This window comes from Ochlerotatus camptorhynchus, unplaced genomic scaffold (genome assembly GCF_037179485.1).
Source record: "Ochlerotatus camptorhynchus isolate MF236.1 unplaced genomic scaffold, CSIRO-AGI_Acam_v1.1 ptg000176l, whole genome shotgun sequence".
Classification (NCBI taxonomy): Eukaryota; Metazoa; Arthropoda; class Insecta; order Diptera; family Culicidae; genus Ochlerotatus; species Ochlerotatus camptorhynchus.
In genome coordinates this window covers 2,051,551-2,077,835 of record NW_027040666.1, presented here as the reverse complement: position 1 = coordinate 2,077,835, position 26,285 = coordinate 2,051,551, and the positions used below count along the sequence as shown (strand labels likewise).

Sequence of the window (26,285 nt, the reverse complement as noted above, 5' to 3'; positions counted from 1 at the left end):
GCAAGGAAAATTTGGGTGGACCTTTACTCTCATTGGCCAAAACTTACTATCGATTTGACAAAAATTAATCCGGAATTTAAGGAATTAACCGCCAAACCCCTTATCATGATCAGTTGAACTAAAAAAAATAAATAAAATAAAACCAATACCACCAATGCGTGCCCTTTTCAACAAGACACAACATCAGAAATCCGTTGAAAATTGTCAGATATATTGGATAATAGTGGAAAGTGTGATTTAGATATGGGGCCCGAAGTGTTTGAAACAACCAATTCGGATGATTAGTTTTAACGTTTTTTGTTTAAAATATATATGATTGTTTTATTAAAACCATTTTTCTACTTAATAATAGTTGACAGTGTCATCATGCAATTTTTAATCTGCACACTAAGATCGTACCTAGATAGGATTGGGATGACAAAACGTTCAAAGATTATATCTTGCTTACAACTGACACGTGCTTTGACTACATCTGAAATCTTCAATTAGCTTAAAGCGTAAAATCAGCATGGTTTCCATGCCACATGTAAACAACACTTCTCGATCTACATCTTACTTTCGTCACATCACACGACCTGCGTAGCGCAACCGGTTATTCCTCTACTCTCCTAGACTGTGCAAGCAATATACTAATCTTCTTTTAGCTTAACTTCACAATTTCATTTCTTCTATTCACTATAAATAGCTACGACGACGAAACGAGTTGAATGCTGGGGTTTTATGTTACAGCACGCTGGCATTGCAACTGCATTATGTTGTTTGTTATAATACTTCTTCAGTGATTAGCGGCATCTTTAGTACATGGTTTTATCTTCTTTTGCTTGATTGTCAAATCTCCACCTGTCTAGTTCTAATATCACAATACATCATCGGTAATACGTTTGAAAAAATGTTAATCACAATTTGAACTTTTGCTTCTTATAATCCTAGATTTGTGTAAATTCGGTGACAACATTTCACTTTCTAACCTGCACATTCCATTTAGTTATTTTTAAGTGTGATTTTTAATCCATCGCTGATTAATAGGAATGACGATTATTTTTTAAGAACTGATGGTACTGTTCAGACCGTTGGTCGTCATGTAGTGTATGTTATTTGCTACTAGATTGATATCGTGTTCCTTATACGTTGTTTGACTGGCCTTTAATTTTGTTCTGTCGAAGTTATGACAACTGAACATGCACTGAAATATCGAACATAAATTGAAATCTTTTGATTTATTTTTATACGAAACTATGACTTACCGTTAGAGCAGCAGCGCCTGCTCCAATAATCGAGCCAGCAAGGACGTCCCACCAATGATGACGATTATCTATTATGCGTGACATTGAACAAAATATTCCCCAAATAGCTACCAAGATTTGGCACAATGGAAGAGCCATCACGGAACGCACCTTCGGGATCCGTTTCTGCAAGTACCAGATCATGAAAATTGACGCATACACGCTCACAGAGGAATGCCCGGAGGGAAACGATTTGCTGGCATCTCGAATGAAGTACGGCCGATAGTCAGTGTTTGTACACACGTAAGTAGAAACATATCTGAGATGGGATCATATCTATTAGTTTACTTAAATTTGGTATGCCAAAAGCTATCAAAACTTACTCATTTCCTTCGCAGATAACGTCCGGTCTACACGTATCAATGAAATGCGGCCTATGTTCACCAGAGAAGATCTATAAACGTTAATAATGTACCTTAGTTTAAAAGTCGCGATGCATTTAGAACACCATATATATATTATACCTTCAGAATGTCCACTATCAAAAGCTTAATTACCAACCCCCGACCATACTTCTTAAACCAGTACCAACATTTGTGCCACGTGTTAGAGCAACGAGTGCTCAATCCGTCGGTTCTGGCACACAGGGTTGAAGGTGGTGTATAAAATAATAGTTCTGTTATCCAAATCTAAATTGGAATGTTTAGATATGATAAATTGTATTGTAGTAATTCGCTAGACAAATACTAGGAGCAATACTTACCAAAAAGAGAGGTATAATTCCGCTGATTAGTAACACACTGGTGGCTACAGTATCTCCATTAAATGGATGCTGGATGGACCTGTCATCGCAGAAATATCCCCGTTTGACTAATTGTGGAAATAGTCCGAATTCACTGATGGCAATGAAAGTCACAACTGCAAATTAAAATGAAGAGTGAATCATTAGTTGTAGGTAATTAGTAAATATTAGCCACGAAAAAGAGTCAATGTTCCGTGTGAAATTAACTTTAAGCATCCCCGATATTGGTGATTTTTCTTCGAATAATCTTTCATTCTTTGAGAACAATCTGGAATCCCAGAGAAAAGAGTGGATCACGGATAAAACCTGGTGAAAGTTTGATGAGTGCGGTAGTGCGGTAATGAACACGGTAGCGTAGCCAAAATCTCTAGCGCCGTGGGTGTGTATGCTACAGATTTGCAGTCTTCTTCAAAGTTGCTCAGTTTATTAAGGGCCAACTTTTGGTGATTTCTGATTAGTTAGTATTCCTGCCGCATAGGTGGCGCTCGAATCTAGCTGTTGAACGAAAAGTCCTAGAAGGGTGGGTTCGTCGGCAAAGCTGTGCATTTTATCGGTCTACTAAGAAAACTTACCATATAAAGGCGCTTTTGTCATTTTTTACAGTATAGTAAATAGGGGCATTGTGAACACCCGGGCAGATTGGACACCCACTATATTTTCCAAAACATCAACATTTTTTTTTTCAATTTAGATGCAACAGATATTTAATTTCTCTGCTGAATGAGTATTTTTTTTTTTTTTTTTTTTTTTTTTTTTTTTGATTTGTTTACCGTCGATCTTGTTTTCCGTGCTGAGCACCAATGCTACCGATGCCAGGAAGGCAGCTCCCACACCTGGACCCTACCTATCGACCCATCAACTCATGAACCGGGGACCAACGGCTTTACTTCCCCGTGATCAGAGATGTTATGCCTCAGAACATCCCGGCGGCGCCGACTGGGATTGAACCCAGGCCTGCTGGGGTGAGAGGCAATCACGCTTACCACTACACCACCGGCGCCGCTAAATGAGTAATTTAACGAGTGAACTAATTTCAATATATTCCTAACCACCATAAATTCTTGAAAAAAAAACGCAAAGGCTTGCTGTGTGCTGAAAAATTATTTTCGTATCATCAAATAAGGTGTAGCGAGCAGATGACGGTAATTAGACAGCAATATTATCGTATCTTGTGGAATATTCAATTGTTTTTGTTGTTCCCACATATATTGTTGATTAATTTTTGAGGGTACATTAAAATAATCAAAAACTTACGATAAAATATCAGGCGTAACATTTGATAAAGGCTCAAAAGCTTTTGTAAACAAACTTTGTAAGGCCCTTTGTACGCGAACCAACAACGAGTAGGGGCAACTCTCACCTTTCCGAAAGTGGTATTGGTTTGCGTGGGCGTACTTTGGTTCACGTGCAAAGGACCTAACAAAGTTTGTTTACAAAAGCTTTTGTGCCGTTATCAAATGTTACGCCTGATATCTTCTCCAGTTGGGGTAGACCGAAGGTATCCATTTTGCCCCGGTAGCTGTCAGTGTTATGCAACAAATTTTCAAATCGTTTTTTAAGAAGAAAAAGGTTATTTTTTAAATTTGCTTCAATAGCGGTGCCGGTGGTGTAGTGGTAAGCGTCATTGCCTCTCACCCCAAAAGACCTGGTTTCAATTCCAGTTGATGCCACCGGGATTTTCTGAGGCATAACATCTCTGATCACGTCTTCCTTCGGAAGGAGAAGTAAAGCCGTTGGTCCCCGTGGTCCCCGTTGGTCATGAGTTGATGGGTCGATAGGGTAGGGTCCAGGTGTGGGAGCTGCCTCCCTGGTGTCGGTAGCATTGGTACTCAGTACATCGACGGAAAACAAATAAAGAAAAAAAAAAACTGCTTCAATGTGCAACTGTTTGCTAAATTAGTGACAAAATGTGTAGTAAATAACACATAGCGATATGTTGATTCCTATCAAGTCAAACTTGGCAAAATCCTTAGGGTGTACATAATGTCCATAGTTCCTCTATAGGCCAAAATTAAAAGCCTCATGTACAGTACATTGTCGAAATAATAGAACCTATACAAATCAAACTAACGCGACTTTGGCGGCCGGTTGTATGAAGGGTGTCTGAGTAAAGGTCCCCAAAAAGTAAGAAGATCGATGTGACTCTCTGGTTGCAGCAGGCGGATTTCTGTGCCGGATGATCTTTTGTGGTCCATATTCCATTTTTCTTGAACAAACCACCTTTTTTCAATAGAACATCTAAAAACATAGAAAAATAAACTGAATAATGATGCTAACTCAAAATTGATAAAAAAAAAAACTGCAGATGGGACTGACTTGCAATTACCGGCAGTATAATGGCATATCAGTCCCATCCCAAGTAGCACAGTTCAGTTACACAAACTTACAGCAACTTGATTGTGACTAAAATGAGTCATATAGCAGTTAATTCAACCGGTTTGTGACAAGTGTGCTACTAGGGATCCTGAAATTCAATGAATTTTTCCGTATGGGACTGATATGCGATTATAAGCAGTGCTCATTGCTTCTTAAACGTGCAGTTTTAGAATGATGCATTTTAGATCGCCAGCTAAAGGTTTTGGACAAGATGGACATTGCTCTGGTGATGAACTCAGAATATGTTTAAAAAGTACAAAGATCTTTGTTTTTTTGTGAACGTTGGTCTACCGCAAACCTTCCAGTAACCCCGAAATTCCATATTGTAAAATATCGCATAAGTGATTTTTTCAAAAGTACAGGAAAAGGCTTAACCAGGTTTAACAACCGATGCTGTTCATCATGATTTTGCCCGCACATGGAGTAACTATAAAGTAGCAGAAAATCATGTTAAATGCGCCGAGAACTGGTTCAAAGCGGTGGTATCGTATAAAAGTGCTCATTTGAATTAATCTCCTTGTCTTGACAGCACCAACTTTATTTTATCATTATTAAATATTAGATATTTATGTAAGGATTGATAATAATGGATGAAACAGATGGAATTGATAATAATAGTAAATTCAGATAGTAAAAATGTTGCATAGTTATTTAATTCTCACGAAATCTTACGGCGCCGTAAGAGGAATCTTACTATACCACTGAAACTCAGTATTTTGACTACTTAAATCCCCTTTTGAATTATTTTCAGCTGAATTTGCTTCGATCTGTAAAAGTCTATATCGTCAATAGTCTCTATAGTTTCAAGGGCTATGTAAACTTCAAAACACTTTTCTCAAAAATCTCAAGAACCTTAAGAGATTTCATTGTTAGAGAGAAGACAAAAACTGAGGTACAGGTAAAGTTGCAAAAAAAGTTCCTTTAGACATAGCGTGCCGCAATATTATTCCCCCGCGAAACTGCTTAAATGCTTAAATATATTAACATCTATTTAAACTGTTCCCCTGGTAGAGGAGAATTAAGTTTCTTCGAGATGGTCCCATTAAACTGGGTGCTATGACACTATGAGTAAAGCAAAGACGGCGTGAAACTTTAGGAAAATACTCCAATACGATCAAATTAAATTAAAAGTAAAAATATTAAAAATAAATATTATCATGTTAAAGTTAATCGACAAAAATACTCAACTTGCAATTGGTATTCAAGCCATATTTTTTTAAATTTTTGTGCAGCATATTGCTGCAAAAGAGATGCTAGATTACTGTGTGATAAATATTGCGCATTTTACGTGCATTTTCACTTATTAAAATCGTTTTGGTGTCTTTGGAGCACCTATTCCTTATAATGAATAAGTGCTCTGAAGACACCAACATGATTTGACGGAAACGCGCACTTTAATCACACTTTTTGCATTTTTGAGGCATTCCAGTTTCAGATGCAATCATCAATATCTCTTTCCGAAAACACCGCTTGATTTGAATGACTACACTGAAACAAGGACCATAGTTAGGAATTCCTACTATTTTGCAGAAAACACTTATTTTCAATATAATCACGCTTATTACCGTCAAATCTACTATGAATTCTGTATAGTTGACTATGAATGCTAACAAATTTACTATGATTCTGGCAAAACTACTATGCTTGCTCAAAATGCATAGTAATTTTGTTAGAAATAATAGTAAAATGAAATGAAATTGTTTTCTGCACAAATCTATTGGTGAAGGTATTTAATTTAAACCAGCAATATAGTATTTTTTTTCCATTGAATTTTGTTTCAGTGTACTTGGTTAAAACACAGACAAACAGACGTTACTTTGTGAAAAAAAATCGCGAGTTATCTGCGGAACATGGTATTGCACTCGGTTAAACGAAAACGATACTTCTAGCATAGGTATTAAATAGATTGAAAAAAAGGCCATACACCATAAGTCACACAAATTGCATATCAGCTTATAACATGTTTCATATAGGGGAAATGGCGTTGGCCTATGGATCTAGAATTGGGCCCATCGATAAAAATCTGCTATTTATCAATTTTATCTAGATGAACTTTAATGGATATTTTTAGTCAATTGCTGAATTTATGTATGGGCCCAAATTAGGGTCATTTAGGCCGACATTACATCCATTTCCCTTATAGCATATTTCACGATTGTGGTTGATGTGTGTAATCAGTAAAGGAAAGATAAGCTTCCAACTAAAACACTTAAGGTGTAGAGTGACTGAAGCTTTTTCTCAATACACTATACTGTACAGATTGTTTGGTAAGATAGTTGTTTTGAAGATTCCGTTCAGTATACGGGGGTGATGCATATATTATGTCACGCTCTAAGGGGGGAGGGGGTGTAAGTTTTTGTATCAAGCAATGCATAAGGAATAGGAAAAACGTGACGGAAGGTGGGAGAGGTATACTTAAAAACATGAGCATAGTGATATTACCTGTAATCGTGACTGTTGCATCAAAGATTATGGGCCATTCAAATTTTGTTTTTGGTTTGGTTAAAATTTTCAGCGATTCAGTATCCATATCACCGGCTTCTTTAGTATCACTGTCAGGTTTCTTAACAAATTTAACAATTCTATTCGTTGATGGAATAACAACTAAGTCTATCAATACACTCTCCAAATTTCACTATTTGTATGGCACCCGCGAGGAGAACTGTGTTCACGATTATGACACCGAGTCAACGAGCAACACTTAAACACGATGTTTTTCCACTAGCAATCTCTATGAATGCTTTTTGCAATTTAATCCCGAATTCAAACAAAAGGCTCAGAGCAAAGAAGCAGAACCAGTACTATTCATCCAGCATCGGCACTCTATTGCAAATGATAACGTAATTTTCAAAACGACATTCACCGAAACCCTACACAGATGCAATACACAACTAGACGCAACAAGTGCGAAACAACCCTCACCACCGGTTAGCTTGCAATCAGAATTTATACTGAGCTGCTCTAGAAGCTGCTCACTCTCTTTCTATCTCCTGACACGTAAGATCGGTGTGATAAATCCGTGGCAGAAAACTGCAAAGTGAATCATAATGAATGACACTGAGATTACTCTATATTTGCAAAAGAATATTCTTATCGTTTTTTGGTACATGCTATGAGACAAAATATGTTGCATCATTATCATACATATTCAAAAATAGTCTAAACCTATGACTAATTCAAGACAGTATTATCTTAAACAGTGCTGTATTAGCTTTTATTAAGAAAGATGTGTATGATATGAAACTTATATTGTACAAAGTTGAACAATAATTCTAATTTTATTTCGACAAACTTGGGATTTTGAATTCCCTTATACAGCCATTCCATAACAAAACATATATATAGTGGTACCATTTCCATGTTAGGGTGGTTCAATTTTTTTTTTCAAAAATTACATTTTTCCAAAAATTCATAACTTTTGAACCTCTGGACCGATTTCAAAAATCAAAATAGGGGAAATGCAGGTAATGTCGGCCTAAGTGTCCCTAATTTGGCCCCATTTTCAATAGCAACTAAAAATATCCATTAGTAACGTCCCAATAACGCGTTCATCTAGATAAAATTGATAAACAGCAGATTTTTAGCGATGGGCCCAATCTTAGATCCATAGGCCAACAATTAGAGACATTTCCCCTATCAAAGGAAAAGTTATTAAAAATACTTTTTGAAGAACATCAATCGTATTTGTTATTATGGTTTTCATGGTATGTTGACAGAGGGCGCAGTATGTTTTTATATTTTTCCTTGAAAATTTAGGCGTTTTTACACAACATATAAAAAATCAGCGATATGTGCTTTTGAATTTATCAAGTTTTGGGTTTGCAAGAGACGAACCAGCTACAGGCTGAAAGTCTCTATAATAAAGCAAAAAAAAATTTTTGGGTTATTTAATTTGTACAAAATTTTACTATTGGATAAGTTTATTACACGGTGTTACACGACAAAAACAACTTTTCAATTTACCTATTGTAGGTTGTTAGTCTAGTCGATTACACCATGAAATCACAGTTGAAATTGTTCTAACACCCCAAAAATTTAAAGTTGTTGCTAAAAACCGATTTTAGGTATGTGAGTAACTCAATAATGTTTCAACCAATTTATAATTTTTAAACGAATTGCAGAAAGACAGAGCTTTCGAAATATATGCACAACTATGGTGATTTTACTGAAATTCGTTGACATTTAGCAGTTAATGTGATTTGTAAACAAAACATATAGCATTTTCTTACGTTAGAAGCCAGGGTGACTAAAACATGACCCTCCCCCTCGCCATAATACCACTTGTTTTCAATGAAATCTTGAGGCTTTGTTAAAAATTTGTGCCAAATCGGTCAACATTTACCCAGGGGAAATGGATGTAATGTCGGCCTAAATGCTACTAATTTGGGAACATACATAAATTCAGCAATCGACTCAATTTTTAATAGCGACCAAAAATATCCATTGGTACCGTCCCAATGACGCGTTCATCTAGATAAAATTGATAAATAGCAGATTTTTAGCGGTGGGCCCAATCTTAGATCCATAGGCCAGCATTGGAGCCATTTCCCCTATTTAAAGTAATGTTTTCCGAGTTGAAGTTTAAACTGTATAAAAAACATAATTTTCAAAGTTTTGCCGATAGGTGGCTTTTCAAACGTTCCAGACATCACTAAACCAATACCATAATGGGAGATTATATGCTCAACAACAATCATCGCCTTTTTGACTAAATACGGGGCTCATCAGAACCTACAAACACTGATATAGCCGTTGTTCAGCTGTATATAGCCAAAAAGACGAAATAACGTGTCTATGATGAGATTTTTTTTTCAAGATTCAAGATTTAAAGTTTTTTTTTATAAGTACACGATTTTGAAATTTTTTCAAGATTCAAGATTATGAGAAATTTTTTTATATGTTCAAGATATTGCAATTTCTTCATTGTCCTTTATAAGACAGAGATATTGAAAAAAAGTAAGAGGTTGTATCCAAGATACGACCGTAGATTTCACGTAGGATTACGTGCTCCATATCAATATTTGGCGGCTGTGTTAGGAAAAGCGATTTTTGCGATCGGTGATAATTTTGATCACCATTGCAACAGTTGGACGATTGTGTAATTTTCAATAGTGACCAATTGAAAATTGATAAAATGTACATTTTAGCAGATTTGTAGAAACATTTCTAAACATAGAAGAAAATTGTTTGTTTAGAATTAAAATCCATCCCCTATTGACAGAGTTACAGTTACAGAAAGAGTCAAATTTCTGTGATAAATCGACCTACTTTCAGTGAAACTACAATATTTTTTTCCCAATTGGGTCCCGTTCAAATATTACGTAACGCGGAAAATTTCATTGATTCGTCCAATGGTGGAGCAAGATTTTATTTATGTGATTTCACACATAATTTCCATAAAACGCTCCACACATAAAATTTATAATCTACACATATATGTCAATAGATTCACATATGAGAAATATGTGTACCTCACAAACTATATGTAGGAACACATAAAAACAATTCTCACCGTATGCCTGACCATGGAAGAAAGAAGTGCAAAATGGAGGTCGAAACCGAAAACCAGTTCGCGAAAGTTTTTTTTTTCCTTGATTTGTTTTCCATCGATCTTGTTTTCTGTGCTGAGCACCAATGTTACCGTTGCCAGGGAGGCAGCTCCCACACCTGGACCCTACCTATCGACCCATCAACTCATGAACCGGGGACCAACGGCTTTACTTCTCCTTCTGAAGATGAGATGTTATGCCTCAGAACATCCTGGCGGCGCCGTCTGGGATTGAACCCAGGCCTGCTGGGGTGAGAGGTAATCACGCTCACCACTACACCACCGGCGTCGCTCTAATAAAACGTATGTTTTAAATTCTGAATCAATTGAACACACGATGCACTCAGTTTATTTAATATAGGGATGATTCTAAGTGCTGATCTTAAAGTGCATTAGGTACAATGATATGTTTAACCATTGTAATTTTTATTATAATTCATGTTGTAAAAATATTGCAAATCACATTTTTATGGTAAAATGTATACAGTAAACAATATGAAGCTTAAAGAAACTTACATCTCAGCATTTTAAACTTGAAGAGTTCTTTACCCCACGGTAATAGGGCATATCACCACCGACGAGTAGATGGCGGTAGTGTTTAACGTATTTTTAATATGGCGGCTTGGGCAAGATTCTGAAGGTAGCTTGTATGAGCGTTGGTTCGTCGGTGATGCCACGGTATATGGGCGAATTGGTGAAACTGATGCCTGTGAAATGTTCAGTGTCTGATTTTTTAAAAAGAAAGTAACAATCTTCATTAATTCACCGCTATGCTTCAAACCTATAACCTAGGTGTTTTTTTAATTAGTGCATGATATTTATTAATCCGAATAAACTTATTATTTTAAATTAAATTCTACCAACGTGATATGGATGCTTAACCTTATAAAGCTAATCGAAAGGAAATATTTTAATCCAAATAAATCTGCAGTTGCTCAAAAATACAAATATCGTATAAAATTGCATGGTAAATTATTTATTAGAAAAATTACATAATATGTTCTTAAGAACCTATCAGAAACGTAACCATGATTTTTTAGTATTATTATTATGGAGCCTTTCAGCCAGAGGCTGGTTCACCTCTTTAAAAGAGGAGAGGGCTTCAAATCAGTGGCCCTCCTAGTGTTGGTTATATCATTGTAACAAATTAACAAAATCTCCTGAGTTCCTTACTCGTGGTCCGGTGTCGTAGCGTGGTTCTTCTTCTTCAAGGTGTCGTGATTAATTTATGTTTTGTTCATTGTCCATGTTCATTGCGTGGGTCTGCTATCACTATCGCCTTGGTTAAAATGTGTCATACCATGACTTGTTTCAGTAATTTTTATACTATTTGATGGAAATGACTTAATTTAAAATCTAAGTATTGCCACGATATTTTTTAAATTTAAATTGTTATCTTCTATATGGAAAGCTCGGCACCTGAGCTGTCGGTAGACGTATAACTGCTTCATGTTTTATATGAATTCCTGGGGGGACTTACGAAATGTAATTATTTTATGAAAACAAATTAAACTGAAATGACAGCAAATACCAAGAATATGTCTCCTTTACTTAACGTTGGAACGTTAACTATTAATACCTGTCTATCTAATGTAAGTGCTAAAGAGATCACATCCAATATCGGAATACTCACGTATGATCACGAACCGACGAAGCGTAACAATCCGGCGAACTATTCGCAGCGTTCGGCTATTCATCACGCCATCCAATATCGTTGAATAGGACACTTCTTTTCGCATCTCGTTTAACCCGATTGTTTCACTATAAATTGTATTGTTCTTTCTAGTTGAACTAAGTAGTTGAATAATATAACGAATACGTTCGGAGTTATATAAGATTTGAGTTGCAAATAATTATTTTCGGTCGTTCCGTGAAGCGATGGCAGTGATTCTAATTGAATTACTTTCCCATTCGCAAAACTACTTGCAAATTTCACTGTTCCAATAAGCGTCAACCAGCGCTACACGGCTGATCCTTTGGCAATCTATGAATGAAATTTGACAGCTGATTACGTTGGTTGTGTGTTTGACAAAATACCGTTGTTTGGACAGAGTACATTGCATGTACAGTTACTATAAGTAGTTGTTGATGTGAGAATCATGAATGGAACAAAGCTCACTGTGTGTGTGCGAGAGAGGGAATTCGGTAAGATTTCTCACACGAGGAGAGCGAAAACTGTTTGTCGACCAAAACAATGTTTGTTATGTCGACACGCTGGCAGGGGTGTGCATGATGTTTTTGCTATTGCTGTCATTTTTTGTACCGCTGGAAATCCAAACATGAGTTAATAATTTTTTCAGTGAAAATTAAAACTGCAATAACCTATTAATTATAACATTACAGATAAAATGACATGCCGTTATTTATCTGATAATATTGTGCTTTTGGATCATAAAACGTTCGTTGATAGGATTTATTCATCCTATCAGTACTATGATTCTGAAATAAAAAGTGCCTCTCTGAGATCAGAACTCTTTGATGTGGTGGTGCCATATGATGTCAAACCAAACGAAGATCATACGAAAAGTGCATTGAAATCGAGGAAAAGGAAACGCACTGATGCTGATGATTTCGATCAAACCACACTAAAGGTAAGTGTCACCATACACGGCGAATGCCAAATATGAGTTTAGCTTACTTATAAATCACATAAAGTGCAGGAACTCAGCAATGAGTAAATTTGCATAATGTTTTTCCAGGTTTGTCCAGGAACAAATTCCCGAATATGAGAAAAGTAAAAATTGAGTTCACTCAGTATATTGATACCGGTCCTAGACTGAGTAAAATTTTCGTTATTAATCTTCATTTTCCGGCAGATTTTTAAGGTTTTCCACAGAAAAACCTCAGGCAAGTTTACTCATCGCTGAGTTCCTGCACCTTTGGAGATTATGAGTAAACTAAACTCAAATTTGGGTCGACCTTATTCGACGTGTAGACGTAGCCAGATGGGAAAAGGGTGAGGTGGGAACTGGCCCCCTAACTCAGCAGAAAAGTACGTTATTCTTTTAATTTTTTTGTAAGTTTAAGATTTTTTTAAATGTTCATGCTTTAAGTCAAATTTTCTTAATCTTAAAGAGCAAATAACGGCCTTGTTAGTCCCTTTACCTATTATCGTTAGGGGGTAAATCAGGGGAAACATGTCAGAAGGGTCTAACTCGAAACGTAAACAATGACTTGGATCGTCGGTTTCTTACGAATGACTACATACCCACTCAAACTAACTAAATCATCTGACAGAGAAATATTTGTTCTATGAGCTAGTGTAGTCAGATTCCGTGGGTTTGTGGTCATTCAAAGTCATTGTTTACGTTTCGAGTTATACCCTTCTGACATGTTTCCCCTGAAATGAAGTCTTTCGGCACTAATTTTTTACACACATTTATACACAATATTTCAAAGATTCGTTTGGCTAAAATTAAGCGTTGAGGGACAGTATTTATATCTTGATGATAGTAGGTAAAAGTATTGCCGAGGCCGTCATTCATCCTAAATTTTTTTATCATTGCGTTTGCTTCAGTTGCGGAAACATGAAGTTTTTCGAACCTTATTGCGCTGCTTTGGAGAGACCCAACATAAGTTTCTCAAACAATTTGCTCAGCGCTGAAAGGAGGCTGATCGGTATCTAGTTTGAGGGCAATGTTGGATCTTTACCGGGCTTGCGGATTGGTATGATTTTTGCTACCTTCCAGATGCTTGGAAAATAGTGCAGCTTCAAGCATCTGTTGAAGATAGCGCTCAAAAGTGAGTACACTTTCATGCTGAGCCTCTTTAACATTCCGAACACGATGCCTCCGGTAAAATGTGTAACGGCAAACTTGCAATGTTTGAAAAATCATAGCTCAGCTATTTATTGACGAATTTCAAATCTATTGTCGTCATTTAAAACCAATGATTTTTCAAATATTGCTAGTTTGCCGTTACACATTTTACCGATTTACCGCATCGTGTTAAGATTAAATTGAATCTACCGTCAAACCCGGGAGCCTTCATATTCTTGGTGTTTTGTTGTTCTACACAATTCAGAGGACCACAAGAATATCAAATATGGGAAGAAAAAAAGTCTGTCCTAAAATAAATTGAACTTTGTTGCACAGTGTAATCTGCAAACTATTTCCATATAACTATTTATAAAACGTGAAATTAATAATTAAGTTGATAATGTTTTTTTTTCATTCTATAGGTTAAAGAAAGCCACACCGAGTTCCTTGATTTGTTTGGTGAAGCAAATAAAACGGATGAAATTAGTAATAAAACAGCCCTTGAGTTCGTAGATCAGTTTAATCGAAATGATCACTATGATCCAGAAGCAGTGTTGAAAGGTGGCAATAATTCTCAGTTTGTTGTAACTACTACGGTTTCTAATATGCATTATTTCATTCCACCAAACTGTCGGTTTTTCAATTCGGATGTAAGAAACCTGAGTAACCTTCTAACATGTGACGAAAAATTTGATTTCATTGTTCTTGATCCGCCTTGGTGGAACAAATATATACGACGCACAAAAGCTGCCAACAAGAAAATGGGTTACAGTATGCTGGATAATGAATGTTTGAAGAACATTCCGCTGGAGAATCATATTCATGACGAAACGATCGTTGCAATCTGGTGCACCAACTCTCCAACTCATACGAGTGCCATTGAGCAACAGCTGTGTACAAAATGGAATATCAAACTCGTAGGCTCGTGGTATTGGACCAAAATTACAAAACACGGGCAGCCGGTTTGCAGTTTTAACGAATCCACTAAAAAGCAGCCGTATGAAAGGTTATTCATTGCTGTGAGTAGCAAATACTCGGATAAGGATAATATTGCATTGGAAAAGTATATCTATAGCGTTCCTTGTGCAATTCATTCAAATAAGCCACCCCTTTTAGGTAAAGGATTTGATATAACAAGATAAAAAGAAGAGCTGGTTAAATGTTTTATTTTGTTTTATTTCAGAATTGTTCTCTGATTTACTTCCTGAGCGTCCAAAGTGCCTTGAACTCTTCGCTAGAAATGTTTATCCGAACTTTACCTCGATTGGAACGGAAGTTTTAAAACTGCAAAATGCTAGATTATTTCATCGATCGAAACACGAGGTAAAATAAATATAAAAATACTGTCCAAAATGGTACTTAAATCTATGTTCGATACTCCCTTCTCTTGTCCATCGTCAATGATGTCCGTTTACTTGATCAGTTTTGTAACCATTCGGATTCATTTGTTGCCATCGCCAGAAGTCCTCACCTGTCCGATTAAAAAAAGGTATTAGTTTCAGTTTTTCAGCAGCCATGAAACGGCTATTCAGGAGTACTTACACATTTCATCCACGGTGTGGACGGCCTTCCAACCGAGCTCAGTTTCCGCTAATTTAGCATTGGCGTACATCGCAGATATATCACCGGCACGTCGCTCCTGAACAACGTACGGAATTTTGACCTTGTTAACTCGCTCAAATGTATTGATCAACTCCATCACGGAAATTCCTTTTCCCGTACCCAAGTTGTACATCTATAGAAGATATGAAACATGAATTAATTCTTCTCAATATTCAACGAAACAAAATTACCTTCAATCCTAAATGCTCCTGATCGAGTTTGTGCAGCGCTGCTACATGTCCAGTGGCAAGATCCATAACGTGAACGTAGTCTCTTACGCCTAACAATATGCAAGAGAAACAATGAGCAATTTCATTCATCCGGCGAGAAATATTTTACTTACCCGTTCCATCGGGTGTGTTATAATCGTTCCCAAAAATTGTCAGCACATCCTTCTTTCCGATTGCAACCTGGCTAATGTAGGGCATGAGGTTCGTGAATTGCTTGGTCGGATCTTCTCCGATTTTACCGGATTTATGCGCTCCCACGGGATTGAAGTATCGTAGTGCAATGATATTCCACTTGGGATCAGCGTGTACTGCATCCTTTAGCATTTCCTCGATGAAGTACTTGGTACGGCCGTAAACGTTGGTTACGTTTCCCGTGGGATTTTCTTCAGTGATTGGAAGTGTATCCGGTTCTCCGTAGACCGTACATGAGCTTGAAAAGACCATCTTGTACACACCATGACTATCCATCGCTTCCAACAAATTGATCATACCGATCATGTTGTTCTTGTAGTACAGCAGCGGATTGGACATCGATTCTCCAACGGCTTTAAGTGCGGCAAAATGTATCACCGAATCGATCTTATGCTGCTTGAAAATTGCCTCCACTGCATCCTTGTTCAACAGGTCGCATCGGTAGAAGGTGATTTTCTTACCGGCGATATCCTCTACACGCTTCAATGCAATAGACTCGTTTTTAGCCGAGTTGACCGAGTTTGTGAAGTTGTCGAGGGCGACAACACTGTAACCGGCTTCGAGGAGGGACACGACCGTGTGTGAACCGATGTAGCCTGCTCCACCGGTCACTAGTACGGTTCCTTTTTGTTCGCCAGTCATTTTGGTCTTGGATTGAAATCTGAATTAAATAGATATCAAAAATGTGTCAGAACAGAGCTATAAGAGGAGGAGATATTCTCATTTATGAACGGTGAAAATTTGAATGTTTTGTATATGTCATCAAATTTTTGAACTAGAAAAATTATAAATTTAATTTAGTTGAATGTTTAGTATGGTAGGGGATTTTACAACCACCTCCTCTCCACTGCTCTTTCGAAGCGTATTGGGGCCTCAAAAGAATGTGCCAAATTTGACGAATCGCGGAAGAATTTTAAATTTTGTATGGGAAACGGAATTCATTTGGTTGTGAAAAATCAAAAAATTGCTCAAACATTGGACATAAATTGGGAATACTGTACATAACAACTTTGTTGCATACTGCAAATTGATTCGAGATGTGTACATACAGTTCTTAATTTTTTACTTTAGACTAAGTGCACCGCACGTACCTACAAGCACTAGGTGTAAAGTTAAATAATAATAACTTTTTGCACATAAATCGAATCGATTTACGGTCTTCGATAAAGTTGTTCTGTATAGTATTACCGGTGGAAACTAACGATTTTAAATTGGCTCACTACTTGACTAGCCTGTTGGTCCCAAGCATATCGATTAACGTACCCCATTCTAATCGAAATTCTAGTACTACACTATGTTTTTTTTTTTATTCGCTATGAAAATTTGACAGATAAAATGGGGAAATCGTGGATTTTCCCGAGGGGGCAACACATCTAAATCTCAATTCTAGATACCTAAAAAATCTCATACTAAAGAATCAACCTTCGAAAAATCTTCTTTCATTTCTCGCATCTACTTGCATCGCGCATCATATCTACTCAGCGTGCGCGCAGCTAATCACAGCAAAACACTATTTATCCTGCATCGTAGATAGAGTCGCCCCCCCTTGGATTTTCCTATGTTTCGAGGAGTGCATCGTTTAGTTTGGGACCGAAGAGAGTACCAGAGCTGAGCCAAGAAGTTGAGCACGTCTGAACCTTCTGGTGCTAGAGTTACCTCTATGGTACTACCGGAAATTTCTGGAACGCAAAAAAAAAACATGAACATCCGGAAAATGTGAGAGTAATTCAAGGGTGTTATATCATGGAAATTTCAATATCTAAAAAATTTCGAAAATTTAGTAAAGTTGATTAGAGAACATCAACGAAGTTCCATTAATTAAAAAAAAATGCGAGAACTTTTAGCAAGCACCAATACAGAGAACTTCTAAGAAATTTAGATATTTTCAGATTGTTTCGTAATATTCAGTGCAGTTCCGAGTACTTCGAGGACGATCAGATAACATCACGAAAATCCCATTAACTTAAGGAAATTTGCAGCGACAAACAAGATTCCAAGTTCCTTGGAATTATGGAATATTCCGAGAATTCTATGATTGATCTGAAAACTTGAGAAGATTCAGGGAATTATAATTATATATCCGAAAATTTGCCGGATCATTTGTTTAATTTAGAGAAATTAAAGTAAGCATAGAAAACTTCAGGGAAAATTAGTGATTTAAGAGGGGAAATACAAGTAAAAAAATTTTTTTTATCGATTTTTTATATTTTACTTTATTTTATTTTTTAAATGCTACGAGCACGAGGAAGGAGTGATCTATGGCCCCGCCGATATCGCCGATTAACCGTAAGTTCCAGAAATCATGTTTTTACACAACCCAAAACTTTAAACGCGTTTTTCTCGAGACGGTGTTTTCCAAATTGGCGGGAAAGATCACTCAAAAAGTTCTCATCAAAATGACTTGAAACCTGGCGCATCTTAAAGGAAATAGATTTTTACTCTATATGAACCACTGATATCATGAAAAAAATAACAATAAATAATTTTCAGGTCTGCCTAAGGTGGAAAAAAAAAAACAGTGAAAAATCAACTTTTTTTTCAGATATTTTTTTCTAAATTTTTAATCGTTTTTTTTTTTTTTGGTTTTAGAGGTTTACATAGAACAAAATTCTATTCTGTATAAGGTCCAATTGATAAAAGTAAGTTTTGTCCATTTTTCAGGTCTCTAGAACGCCCGCCAATTACCAATCCCCACCGGAGGCAACCTCCTTCCGATGTGACCCCAAGGAGCCACAGAGGTCACACACCAATGAAAAAATCTCAAATGTAGAGGAAGATTTAAGCAATTTAACGCAAAAAAAAAGATCGTTGTATCATTTGCTCACAAAAAAATTCCGAAAATCGTCGAGTTTTTGACGTGTTACTTGTATTTCCCCCCTTAAGACAAAGTGAAGAAGCTATGAATTAGTTTCGAAAATTGACAAATCTTGAGAAATTCAGTGAAAATCTATACTATATTAATTATTTCGTTGTGGGAGTTTAAAGAAGTTTCTGAAAATTCAGAATAACTTCGAAATCTTCAAAAAAATACAAGGATCTTTAGAAACATTTCGAGTACTTCATAAAAGTCTATGGAACTTAAGGGAAGATCTGAGAACTTCAGGAACTTATATGGACATTTTGGGAGCATTTCAAATAAGTTTAGTAAAGCTCCAAAAACAAGGGAAATTTCAGAGGAGTTCCATTAGTTTCACTAAATTTCAAGAAGTTCCCAAATTTTCAGAGAACTTTGGAGATGTTAAGAAAATTTTTGAGGTTTTCACACAAGTTCAGAAGTTCACGGAAGCTTAAACATTTTTAGAACAGTTCAATTAAATTCAGTATAGTACAACAAGCTTCATGAGAACTGCAAACACTTTAGAGAAGTTTCGAGAATTTCAAGAAAGATATTGATCTCGCTAAAAAGCTAACAAAAACACTTCAAGACAGAACAGATATTCTCAGAGTAGAGATATTCCAGAGCAGTGAAATTGCATAAGTTTTAAAGAAGGTTAGAGAAATTCAGTGAATTGTTAAAACTTTAGAGAAGATTCATGATTCATGATTCATGAAAATTGTGGAAACTTTAGAAAGTCAGAAAAAGTTTAGAGAAGTTAAAAACAACTATGAGAAGTATTGTGAGCATCAGGCTAGTTTTTCAAACTACAAAAGAACTTCAAGGCAGTTTCATTAACTTCAGGAATATTTTGGGAACTTTCAAGTTGTTCTGCAGACCTCAGAATAGTCCATTACATATTCAACAGAGAACTCTCATGAAAATTCGCTTGAACTCTTATGGAATTATTTTAGAAATTCACTTGGAACGCTTCTCTGAATTCTCTAAAAAACTATCATTAGAATATAATTAGAATGCTTCTCGCAAATATCCTCCGAATCAATTTTTGTTTTAATTTTCTAGGAATTGCCTTGAAGTTCTCCTCAGTAAGAAATACTATGGAAAGATTCTCAGAATTTTCATTAAATTCATTTCAGATTTCTTTTTTAACCTCACTCCTTCCCTTGGAATTCTATTCACATTGAAAGCCTCCTAAGAATTCATTTTCATGTCTTCTCATAAATTCCTTAGATTTCTCCCCTTAATTTGTTTAGCAATCTCTCCTGGAATTATTTTTCGAATTTCTTTGAAGATCTCCTGGAGTTATTCTCAGATGTAATTGTTATCCTCCTTTTAGCATCGCCTTCACCCCCTAAGTATCCACCATAAAAATACGAGGACTTATACTCCGATTTCAAATGTGTGAATGAACTAGTTAGAATATTGAATGTTTTTGCCGGCGCCGGTGGTGTAGTGGTAAGCGTGACTGCTTTCTAACACCCCAATGGGTCTGGGTTCAATCCCAGCCGAGGTCGGTGGGATTTTTCTGAGGCATAAAAATCTCTGGTCACGTCTTCCTTCGGAAGGGAAGTAAAGCCGTTGGTCCCGGCCCATGTGTTTTGAATGGGTGCGATATCCTACGCAGGTGTGGAAGGTGCCTTCCTGCACATTCGATTGCCGTCAATGGATGGCAATCGATGTTCGTCGGTGATTGGCACTAGATTGCGGAACAGAGACCGACGTTAACATAAAGGAAAGAAGACAGCAAGGTAACATACTGTCATGACAGGACAAAGAATTAGATGTCATGTCTTCCTTCCAACGTTTTGTAACCACTATGCCGAAGTCTCGCAGAAAGACCTTTTGGAAGCACAATGTGTAGTGGACGTTGCCAATACACATTCGTTGAATTTTTCAATAGCTCCTAACAACAAGAAACATTACGGAACAAAACAAAAAGTGCGTTATCGTTGCATGCGTCTACCATCGATTCGTATATCTATACAGCGCATCGTGCTATCGGTATCTATTGAAGGACATTCATGATGCTTTTGCAAGTCATAAATGGGAACGTAGTCATTACAAGTGTTGCGGCTGCTATAAAACGTAAAGGTTATTTATCTAGCGCTGTTTGGTGCTTCTTTGTGTTCCTGAATTGTTAACAACGGTTTGAAAGCAACACTAAACTCAGCATCATTAATAGCTTCGAATGGCGAAGGCACGTATTTTTATGCATACATTATTTCAACATGCAAGTAGGAATGGTCCAGCCATCTACATATTTTGGTTTAGGTCAATCGAAAGAGTTGTTCCAAAATACAAAACTGGTTCACTAACGCCATATGACATTACTAATAAAGCACAATCAACCGGTTGTATGGAGGAAAATAGGATGATATTTTACATAATTATTTTATTTGTTTTTGTTACGTTGAAGAAGTACGAAAAGATCCGCTAAAGAACCGGTTGGCGGCCATATTTTCACCAACGCATTCAGAACAGTGCTAAACGCGTGACTTTTCAAAGTCAAGGTCATGCACGCCACGTCGTCACATTTCTAAGCTGGCAAACTGTTATGGGGTATCCCGGCTGATCCACTTTTAATTCGTTGAATTGAAATTGTGCGATCATTTGCATTCATTGCATCTTTAGCTATAGCTATAGGAGCTAAATTCCATCTGATCAGATAGTATTCTAAGCTTGTTTTTGTTCTGCAACAGGTATTCCATTTTTGCCATTCACACACAATCCCGATCGAGAGTGTCGTCATCTTGTAGCACGCTATTTCAACATTTCTCCTTTCAGCTTCGCATCAATGACGAAAAAACCGTTATCAACCTCATTTCAGAGATCTGTGTTGGATATTTTCATTTTTTTTTTTTCACTCTTACACTGTTCGGTATTTTGTTTCTATAAATGATGTTTTCTTCCAAGATAACCACCGCCAATTCCATATCGATGATATCATTATTAACAAAGTGGCATTCTGTTGGTTCTTTAAAACAAACTTGCACTTACATTCAATGCTTTGAGAAAGTGGGTAAAACTGGATTTCAACACCACTGTAGCTTAATCACTAGTTCTTTTTCACTGTCACGTTTCTGTGTAGCTTTTATCAAGCTATTTTCCAAACTTTCTATTAATTAGCAGAGCCAATTACATCACTCGTGGAAAAACAATCACTCGCGCGACATTTTCCACCGACTTGACCATAACGGCACCAGCAGCATAACTCGACTATGCTGGCAAAAGTGTATGTACCACACGCAGAGGAAGAAACACCGAAAGACGTGAACAGCCCAGGGCAACCGCAGCGGTCGTTGTCGCACCGAGAAATGAAGACGAACTCCACGGATCTTCCAGTGGTGTGATGTGGAAGTGCTTCTCCGCGGTATAACAGCATTAATGCTTTACGTATTTTCCTTGTTCTCTCATTCTTACTCGCGCCGTGATTCACCTCATGAGGTGTTTTAAGCACTTACAGACGTATCCGAGCCATTGGATGTTAAAATGGTTCGTTAATCATGTCTATGCACGAATGCATTAGGGTTAGCAAATATATAAGCAGTTGTTAAAATATACGACATTATATTCCCAGTAAGTGTTTAAAAGAATTGTATGTTTGATATCATTATTTGTTGAATAAAATATGAGCAAATACATAATTAAGATGAAATAATAATCATCAAAGAACAACGTATTAAGAAGGAATACCGTAAAACGAGGTAACTTGCAGCCCTCCTATTCTACGGTGAGGTGACTCTCTGTCACTAGTGAGGTGACGATAGTCACGTCGTGTGAAATTATTCTCCGTGCAAATCAAATTTACGAGTGCGCTGGTGAATTCAAGTTTATCGAATGAACAAAATTTGACAGGTTTTTTTTTAGAGATTTTTGTCCGTAGGCTAGTTTATCTCTTCATTAATATGACAGGTGGTGTGTTGTAAAATTTTCTTCAGTAGTCATCGTAGTTATAGACTATAGCCGAGTGCACGGATGGATTTGAGTTCACTCACTCGACAAAAAGTGACACAACACATGAATAATACTCACGTAACATTTGAAACGGGTCTATCAACTTTTGTACACAAAACTTGTTAAGCCTTTTTCGCGCGAACCGAATACTCCCACGCAAACTAACAACACTGTCGGGTAGGGGAAATTCTCTCCTTCCCGATAGTGCTCTTGATTTGCGTGAGCGCACTTCGGTTCTCGTGAAAAAGACCCAGCAAATTAAAAGTTGATCAAACAAAAGTTGATAGGCCCTTTTCAAATGTTACACGAGCATTATTCATGTGTTCATTTTTAGTAAACAGGGCCCCGCTGTTGTGTCAATTTTTTTTTTTTCAGTAGATGTAAAGAGCCTGAATTCATAAAGAGGCGACATCTTATCCATTTGACAGGTCTTCTGCTCGATTGGAATGACTTTTCTTATGACTTTGACAGACAATCGATTGTTCCAATTTTGACATGTCGTCTCTTTATAAATTCAGGCTCTTTAAGTAGATGAACAAAAGTTCACCCGTGCACTCGTCTATAGACGAGTACACCGATGAATTTGAGTTCATTCACACGGAAAAAATAGACACAAGCTGCGGGCAATGTGAACTAATCATGAACACTAAATGTTCATTATTCATTGTTCCTGAACATTTAGTGTTTATGATTAGTAAACATGGCCCACATCACCTGTCAAATTCTCTTCAGTGGTTGAACTTGAATTCACCAGTGTACTCGTCAATGAAGAGTCATGTCGCAATGAGGTGATTATTGTCAGACAGAGAGTCACCTCACATCACTCGCCGCGCACAATAGGGGCATTACGACGATATGAGCTCATCTGAACGAAAAGCACATGAAAGGTGTGATGTAGAGCGAACTTGGTCTTACGGTGGGTGAACGTTGAGAAACGTTCTCGAAGATACCCTGAACTTCACTCATTCATTATTATCTGGCGGGATTTGCAAAAATAAATTAAAAAGCGATTCTCTGCCCTGAGGAACAAACACTAACTCTGGTGATTCATTGAACACCTACTGGGATTGATTGGTCGGTTGCTGTCTTGTCATGTCATGTTACGTGACATGTCAATGATTGGGATTGTTTACAACTTATCAAAGTGACTGTTTAGTTTTTCTTCTTGTTTTGCTTTATTGTAGAGACTTTCAGGCCTAAGCTGGTTCGGTTTTTGACTGCTGAATTAATGTTTTGTCTTTCGGACGACTTCTCAAAAATCGTACAGGAGATTGCTTATTTTAGGGTTATTATCATTCATCAAGCCTACCAAAATATAGCTTAGTTTGCTATCAGTAGAGATAAGTGAAGTCCCGCATTGATGTATGTGTTAGAGTAAGTAATTAAGCAACAAAATAAATAAATAAAAGTTGGTACCGGTTAATTGCTACGGTTCAAAGACAATACAATTGCCAACTTTACTCACCATCCACTCTCACCTACACTCAAAAATATTACTTAACAAAAGAAGATACAAAGAAAGATTAAAATTTAATACTTTTTAAATTGAGTAATGTTTATACATTGATCCGATTAAATTTCCTTCAAAATTATAGCTCGAATATTGGAGAAATATTCGTTCTGTGTATACCACTGATCGAGAGGGGCGACACATCTAAATCTCAAGTTACGATGCTCAACAAATCTCACACTAGCGAATTAATCTTCGAAAAATCTTCTTTCATTTGTCGCATCTACTTGCATCGAGCATCATCTTTTTGCAGGAAATCTTCAGAATCGTCATCAATCTTCTTTCTATCTACTCAGCGTGCGCGCAGCTAGCCACAGCAAAACACAATCTTTTCTGCATCGTAGATAGAGTCGTCCCCCTCGCCACTGATTTAGATTCTGGTGGTTTGTTTCTCTGGGCAGCGATGTTTCGTGGGCGAAAAAGACTAAAGCAGAATCTGACAGTCTGTGGCGCAAAGATTGAACCCGACGAAGTTGCACAGTAAAAAAATAATTTTGATATCACGTCAAAGTGGATGCACTTCAATCGTGTCTATATATAATATGGTGTAAAACCTGTCAATATTACTTGAAGTCTATACATTGTAGACGAAATACGCGTATCTGTCAAGGATAAGCAAATAAGGTAGTGGAATTAATTGTAAATTACTAATCCGTCTCTCTCTCTCTCTCCCCCATCTCTCTCTCCTCTCTCTATCTCTCTCTGGTGATAACAAATCCGCTAATAACAAATCTAGGTTTTATAAGTTTTGATATTAGTAATATCGTTAATAATAAACAAAATAAGTAATCAATATGTTATTACAACTATGGTAGGACAACAAAATATAAAAAAAAAAAAACTGAATAAGTTATTATTTTGATATCATGTTATCAAATTTAATTTAGTAATCTGTTGGTTGATATCAATATTCAAACTCAAAAAAAGTTATCAATAAATTTTCATATATTCAAAATAAAAACAAACCTATATTTCAATCAGTTCTATCGATATCTATCAGTTATGTTGATTTGTAAATTCAATTCGCAGATTGTCTTTGCGATGTTCATAAAAAAAACAGCGAGCATCCTGATTGACTCGTAAGAGAAAAATTTAATTTGCAGTGATTAATGTTTTGTTTTAATTATATTTTTAAGAAATAGGGGAAATGGCTCTAATGTTGGCCTATGGATCTAAGATTGGGCTATTTATCAATTTTATCTAGATGAACGCGTCATTGGGATGGTACTTATGGATATTTTTGGTCGCTATTGAAAATTTAGTCGATGTCTGAATTTATGTAGGGGTATTTAGGCCGACATTACATCCATTTCCCCTATCAAAATAATATCAATATATGAGTTCAACCGAAATTAAAAAATAGCATATTTTGATTCATAAAAGTTAGACCAAAATAAAGATCTCCTCCAAATTTGGTCCAAATCGGAAGACGTCAATTTCACTTTTGTATTTTTTTTTTCTCGGTCACTTGGCGCGGAATGCCCCATAGATAAAGCTCAAAGATACAGTTTTAACTGATAGTACTTTATAAACATGAAGTTAGCCCATATTGGACCCTGCCAACGCACGGCACACGCTATGCCTGAAGGCACTTTTTTGCAACATTTATATACCTCACATTTTTCTTCACAGGATGTTAGTATTGATCCTAACAATCAAATCTGTGATGGATTTGAAATATTTCATCTTGGATTTTTTGAGAAAAAGTGTTTTGAAGTTTACAAAGCCGATTATGAAGGCATATATGGACTGTTGATCATACAAAACTATTAAAAATTTAGCAAATGCAGTTAAACAAGGTTCAAAAGTTGATTGCATTGATCCAAATGGCATTAAAGTATTTCTCTTTGCCTCCCAAGTAAGATCCATATTGATTATGACGACTTTGCGCAAAATCAATTAATATTTCAGTGCCAACATTTCAAAAGGGCGTAATTGCATTTGTAAACAACGGTTTTAGCCGTTAGAAAAATAATGACACCAGCAGGTAGAGGAATGTTTCCTCTACCAGTTAGCATTGTAATTTTGGAGAGGTAAGATTTAATTTGCGAGAAATTTACGGCTAAAGTCATTGTTTACAAAAGCAATTACGCCCCTTTGAAATGTTGGCACTGATTTGTTGGTACCTAGCACAATATTTTTTAAGAAAGGAAACGAGCAGGGCAGCTATGTAATCATAGTAGGCATTGGTTTTTGTTCTGTTTCGAGTGATTTTTTATGAAAATCTGGAACAATTTAAAAAACTCATGAAGAA

General features: G+C 36.6%; 3 protein-coding genes across 4 annotated transcripts; 1 reads left to right on the top strand and 2 right to left on the bottom strand.

Annotated features, from left to right (window-relative positions):
• Positions 1–325: 325 nt before the first annotated feature.
• On the bottom strand, positions 326–11,921 carry LOC135701773 (putative phosphatidate phosphatase). Of its 2 annotated transcripts, none has more exons than XM_065222707.1 (6): positions 11,583–11,921; positions 1,987–2,141; positions 1,748–1,912; positions 1,607–1,677; positions 1,245–1,542; positions 326–1,183 (listed from the first exon to the last, which is right to left on the bottom strand). In XM_065222707.1, the coding sequence occupies exons 1-6, from the start codon at positions 11,686–11,688 to the stop codon at positions 1,043–1,045; spliced, it is 936 nt and encodes a 311-aa protein (XP_065078779.1). In that variant the 5' UTR covers positions 11,689–11,921; the 3' UTR covers positions 326–1,042. The 2 variants fall into 2 exon arrangements, with proteins under 2 accessions (XP_065078779.1, XP_065078780.1); XM_065222708.1 differs by lacking the exon at positions 11,583–11,921 and adding an exon at positions 6,844–7,344 and having other exon boundaries at positions 327–1,183.
• Positions 11,922–12,259: 338 nt separating this feature from the next.
• Positions 12,260–15,039, top strand: Mettl4 (Methyltransferase like 4). The gene is made up of 3 exons (XM_065222696.1): positions 12,260–12,540; positions 14,130–14,823; positions 14,891–15,039. The coding sequence occupies exons 1-3, from the start codon at positions 12,298–12,300 to the stop codon at positions 15,037–15,039; spliced, it is 1,086 nt and encodes a 361-aa protein (XP_065078768.1). The 5' UTR covers positions 12,260–12,297.
• LOC135701766 (UDP-glucose 4-epimerase-like) lies at positions 14,870–21,917 on the bottom strand. Its single transcript, XM_065222697.1, has 5 exons — positions 21,565–21,917; positions 15,653–16,392; positions 15,501–15,589; positions 15,250–15,442; positions 14,870–15,178 (listed from the first exon to the last, which is right to left on the bottom strand). Exons 2-5 carry the CDS (start codon positions 16,371–16,373, stop codon positions 15,105–15,107), a joined length of 1,077 nt encoding a protein of 358 aa, XP_065078769.1. The 5' UTR covers positions 16,374–16,392; positions 21,565–21,917; the 3' UTR covers positions 14,870–15,104.
• Positions 21,918–26,285: the final 4,368 nt, after the last annotated feature.

Excerpts from the sequence above, each read along its gene's own strand:
- LOC135701773 (XM_065222707.1), bottom strand. The coding sequence starts at position 11,688 with ATGCGAAAAGAAGTGTCCTATTCAACGATATTGGATGGCGTGATGAAT. Across the intron at positions 1,913-1,986 it reads GAATTATACCTCTCTTTTTG|ATTTGGATAACAGAACTATT; the intron begins GTAAGTATTGCT and ends ATTCCAATTTAG. Across the intron at positions 1,678-1,747 it reads TGATAGTGGACATTCTGAAG|ATCTTCTCTGGTGAACATAG; the intron begins GTATAATATATA and ends TAACGTTTATAG.
- Mettl4 (XM_065222696.1), top strand. The coding sequence starts at position 12,298 with ATGACATGCCGTTATTTATCTGATAATATTGTGCTTTTGGATCATAAA. Across the intron at positions 12,541-14,129 it reads TCGATCAAACCACACTAAAG|GTTAAAGAAAGCCACACCGA; the intron begins GTAAGTGTCACC and ends TTCATTCTATAG. Across the intron at positions 14,824-14,890 it reads AAATAAGCCACCCCTTTTAG|AATTGTTCTCTGATTTACTT; the intron begins GTAAAGGATTTG and ends GTTTTATTTCAG.
- LOC135701766 (XM_065222697.1), bottom strand. The coding sequence starts at position 16,373 with ATGACTGGCGAACAAAAAGGAACCGTACTAGTGACCGGTGGAGCAGGC. Across the intron at positions 15,590-15,652 it reads TAACACACCCGATGGAACGG|GCGTAAGAGACTACGTTCAC; the intron begins GTAAGTAAAATA and ends GCATATTGTTAG. Across the intron at positions 15,443-15,500 it reads AGGAGCATTTAGGATTGAAG|ATGTACAACTTGGGTACGGG; the intron begins GTAATTTTGTTT and ends TATCTTCTATAG.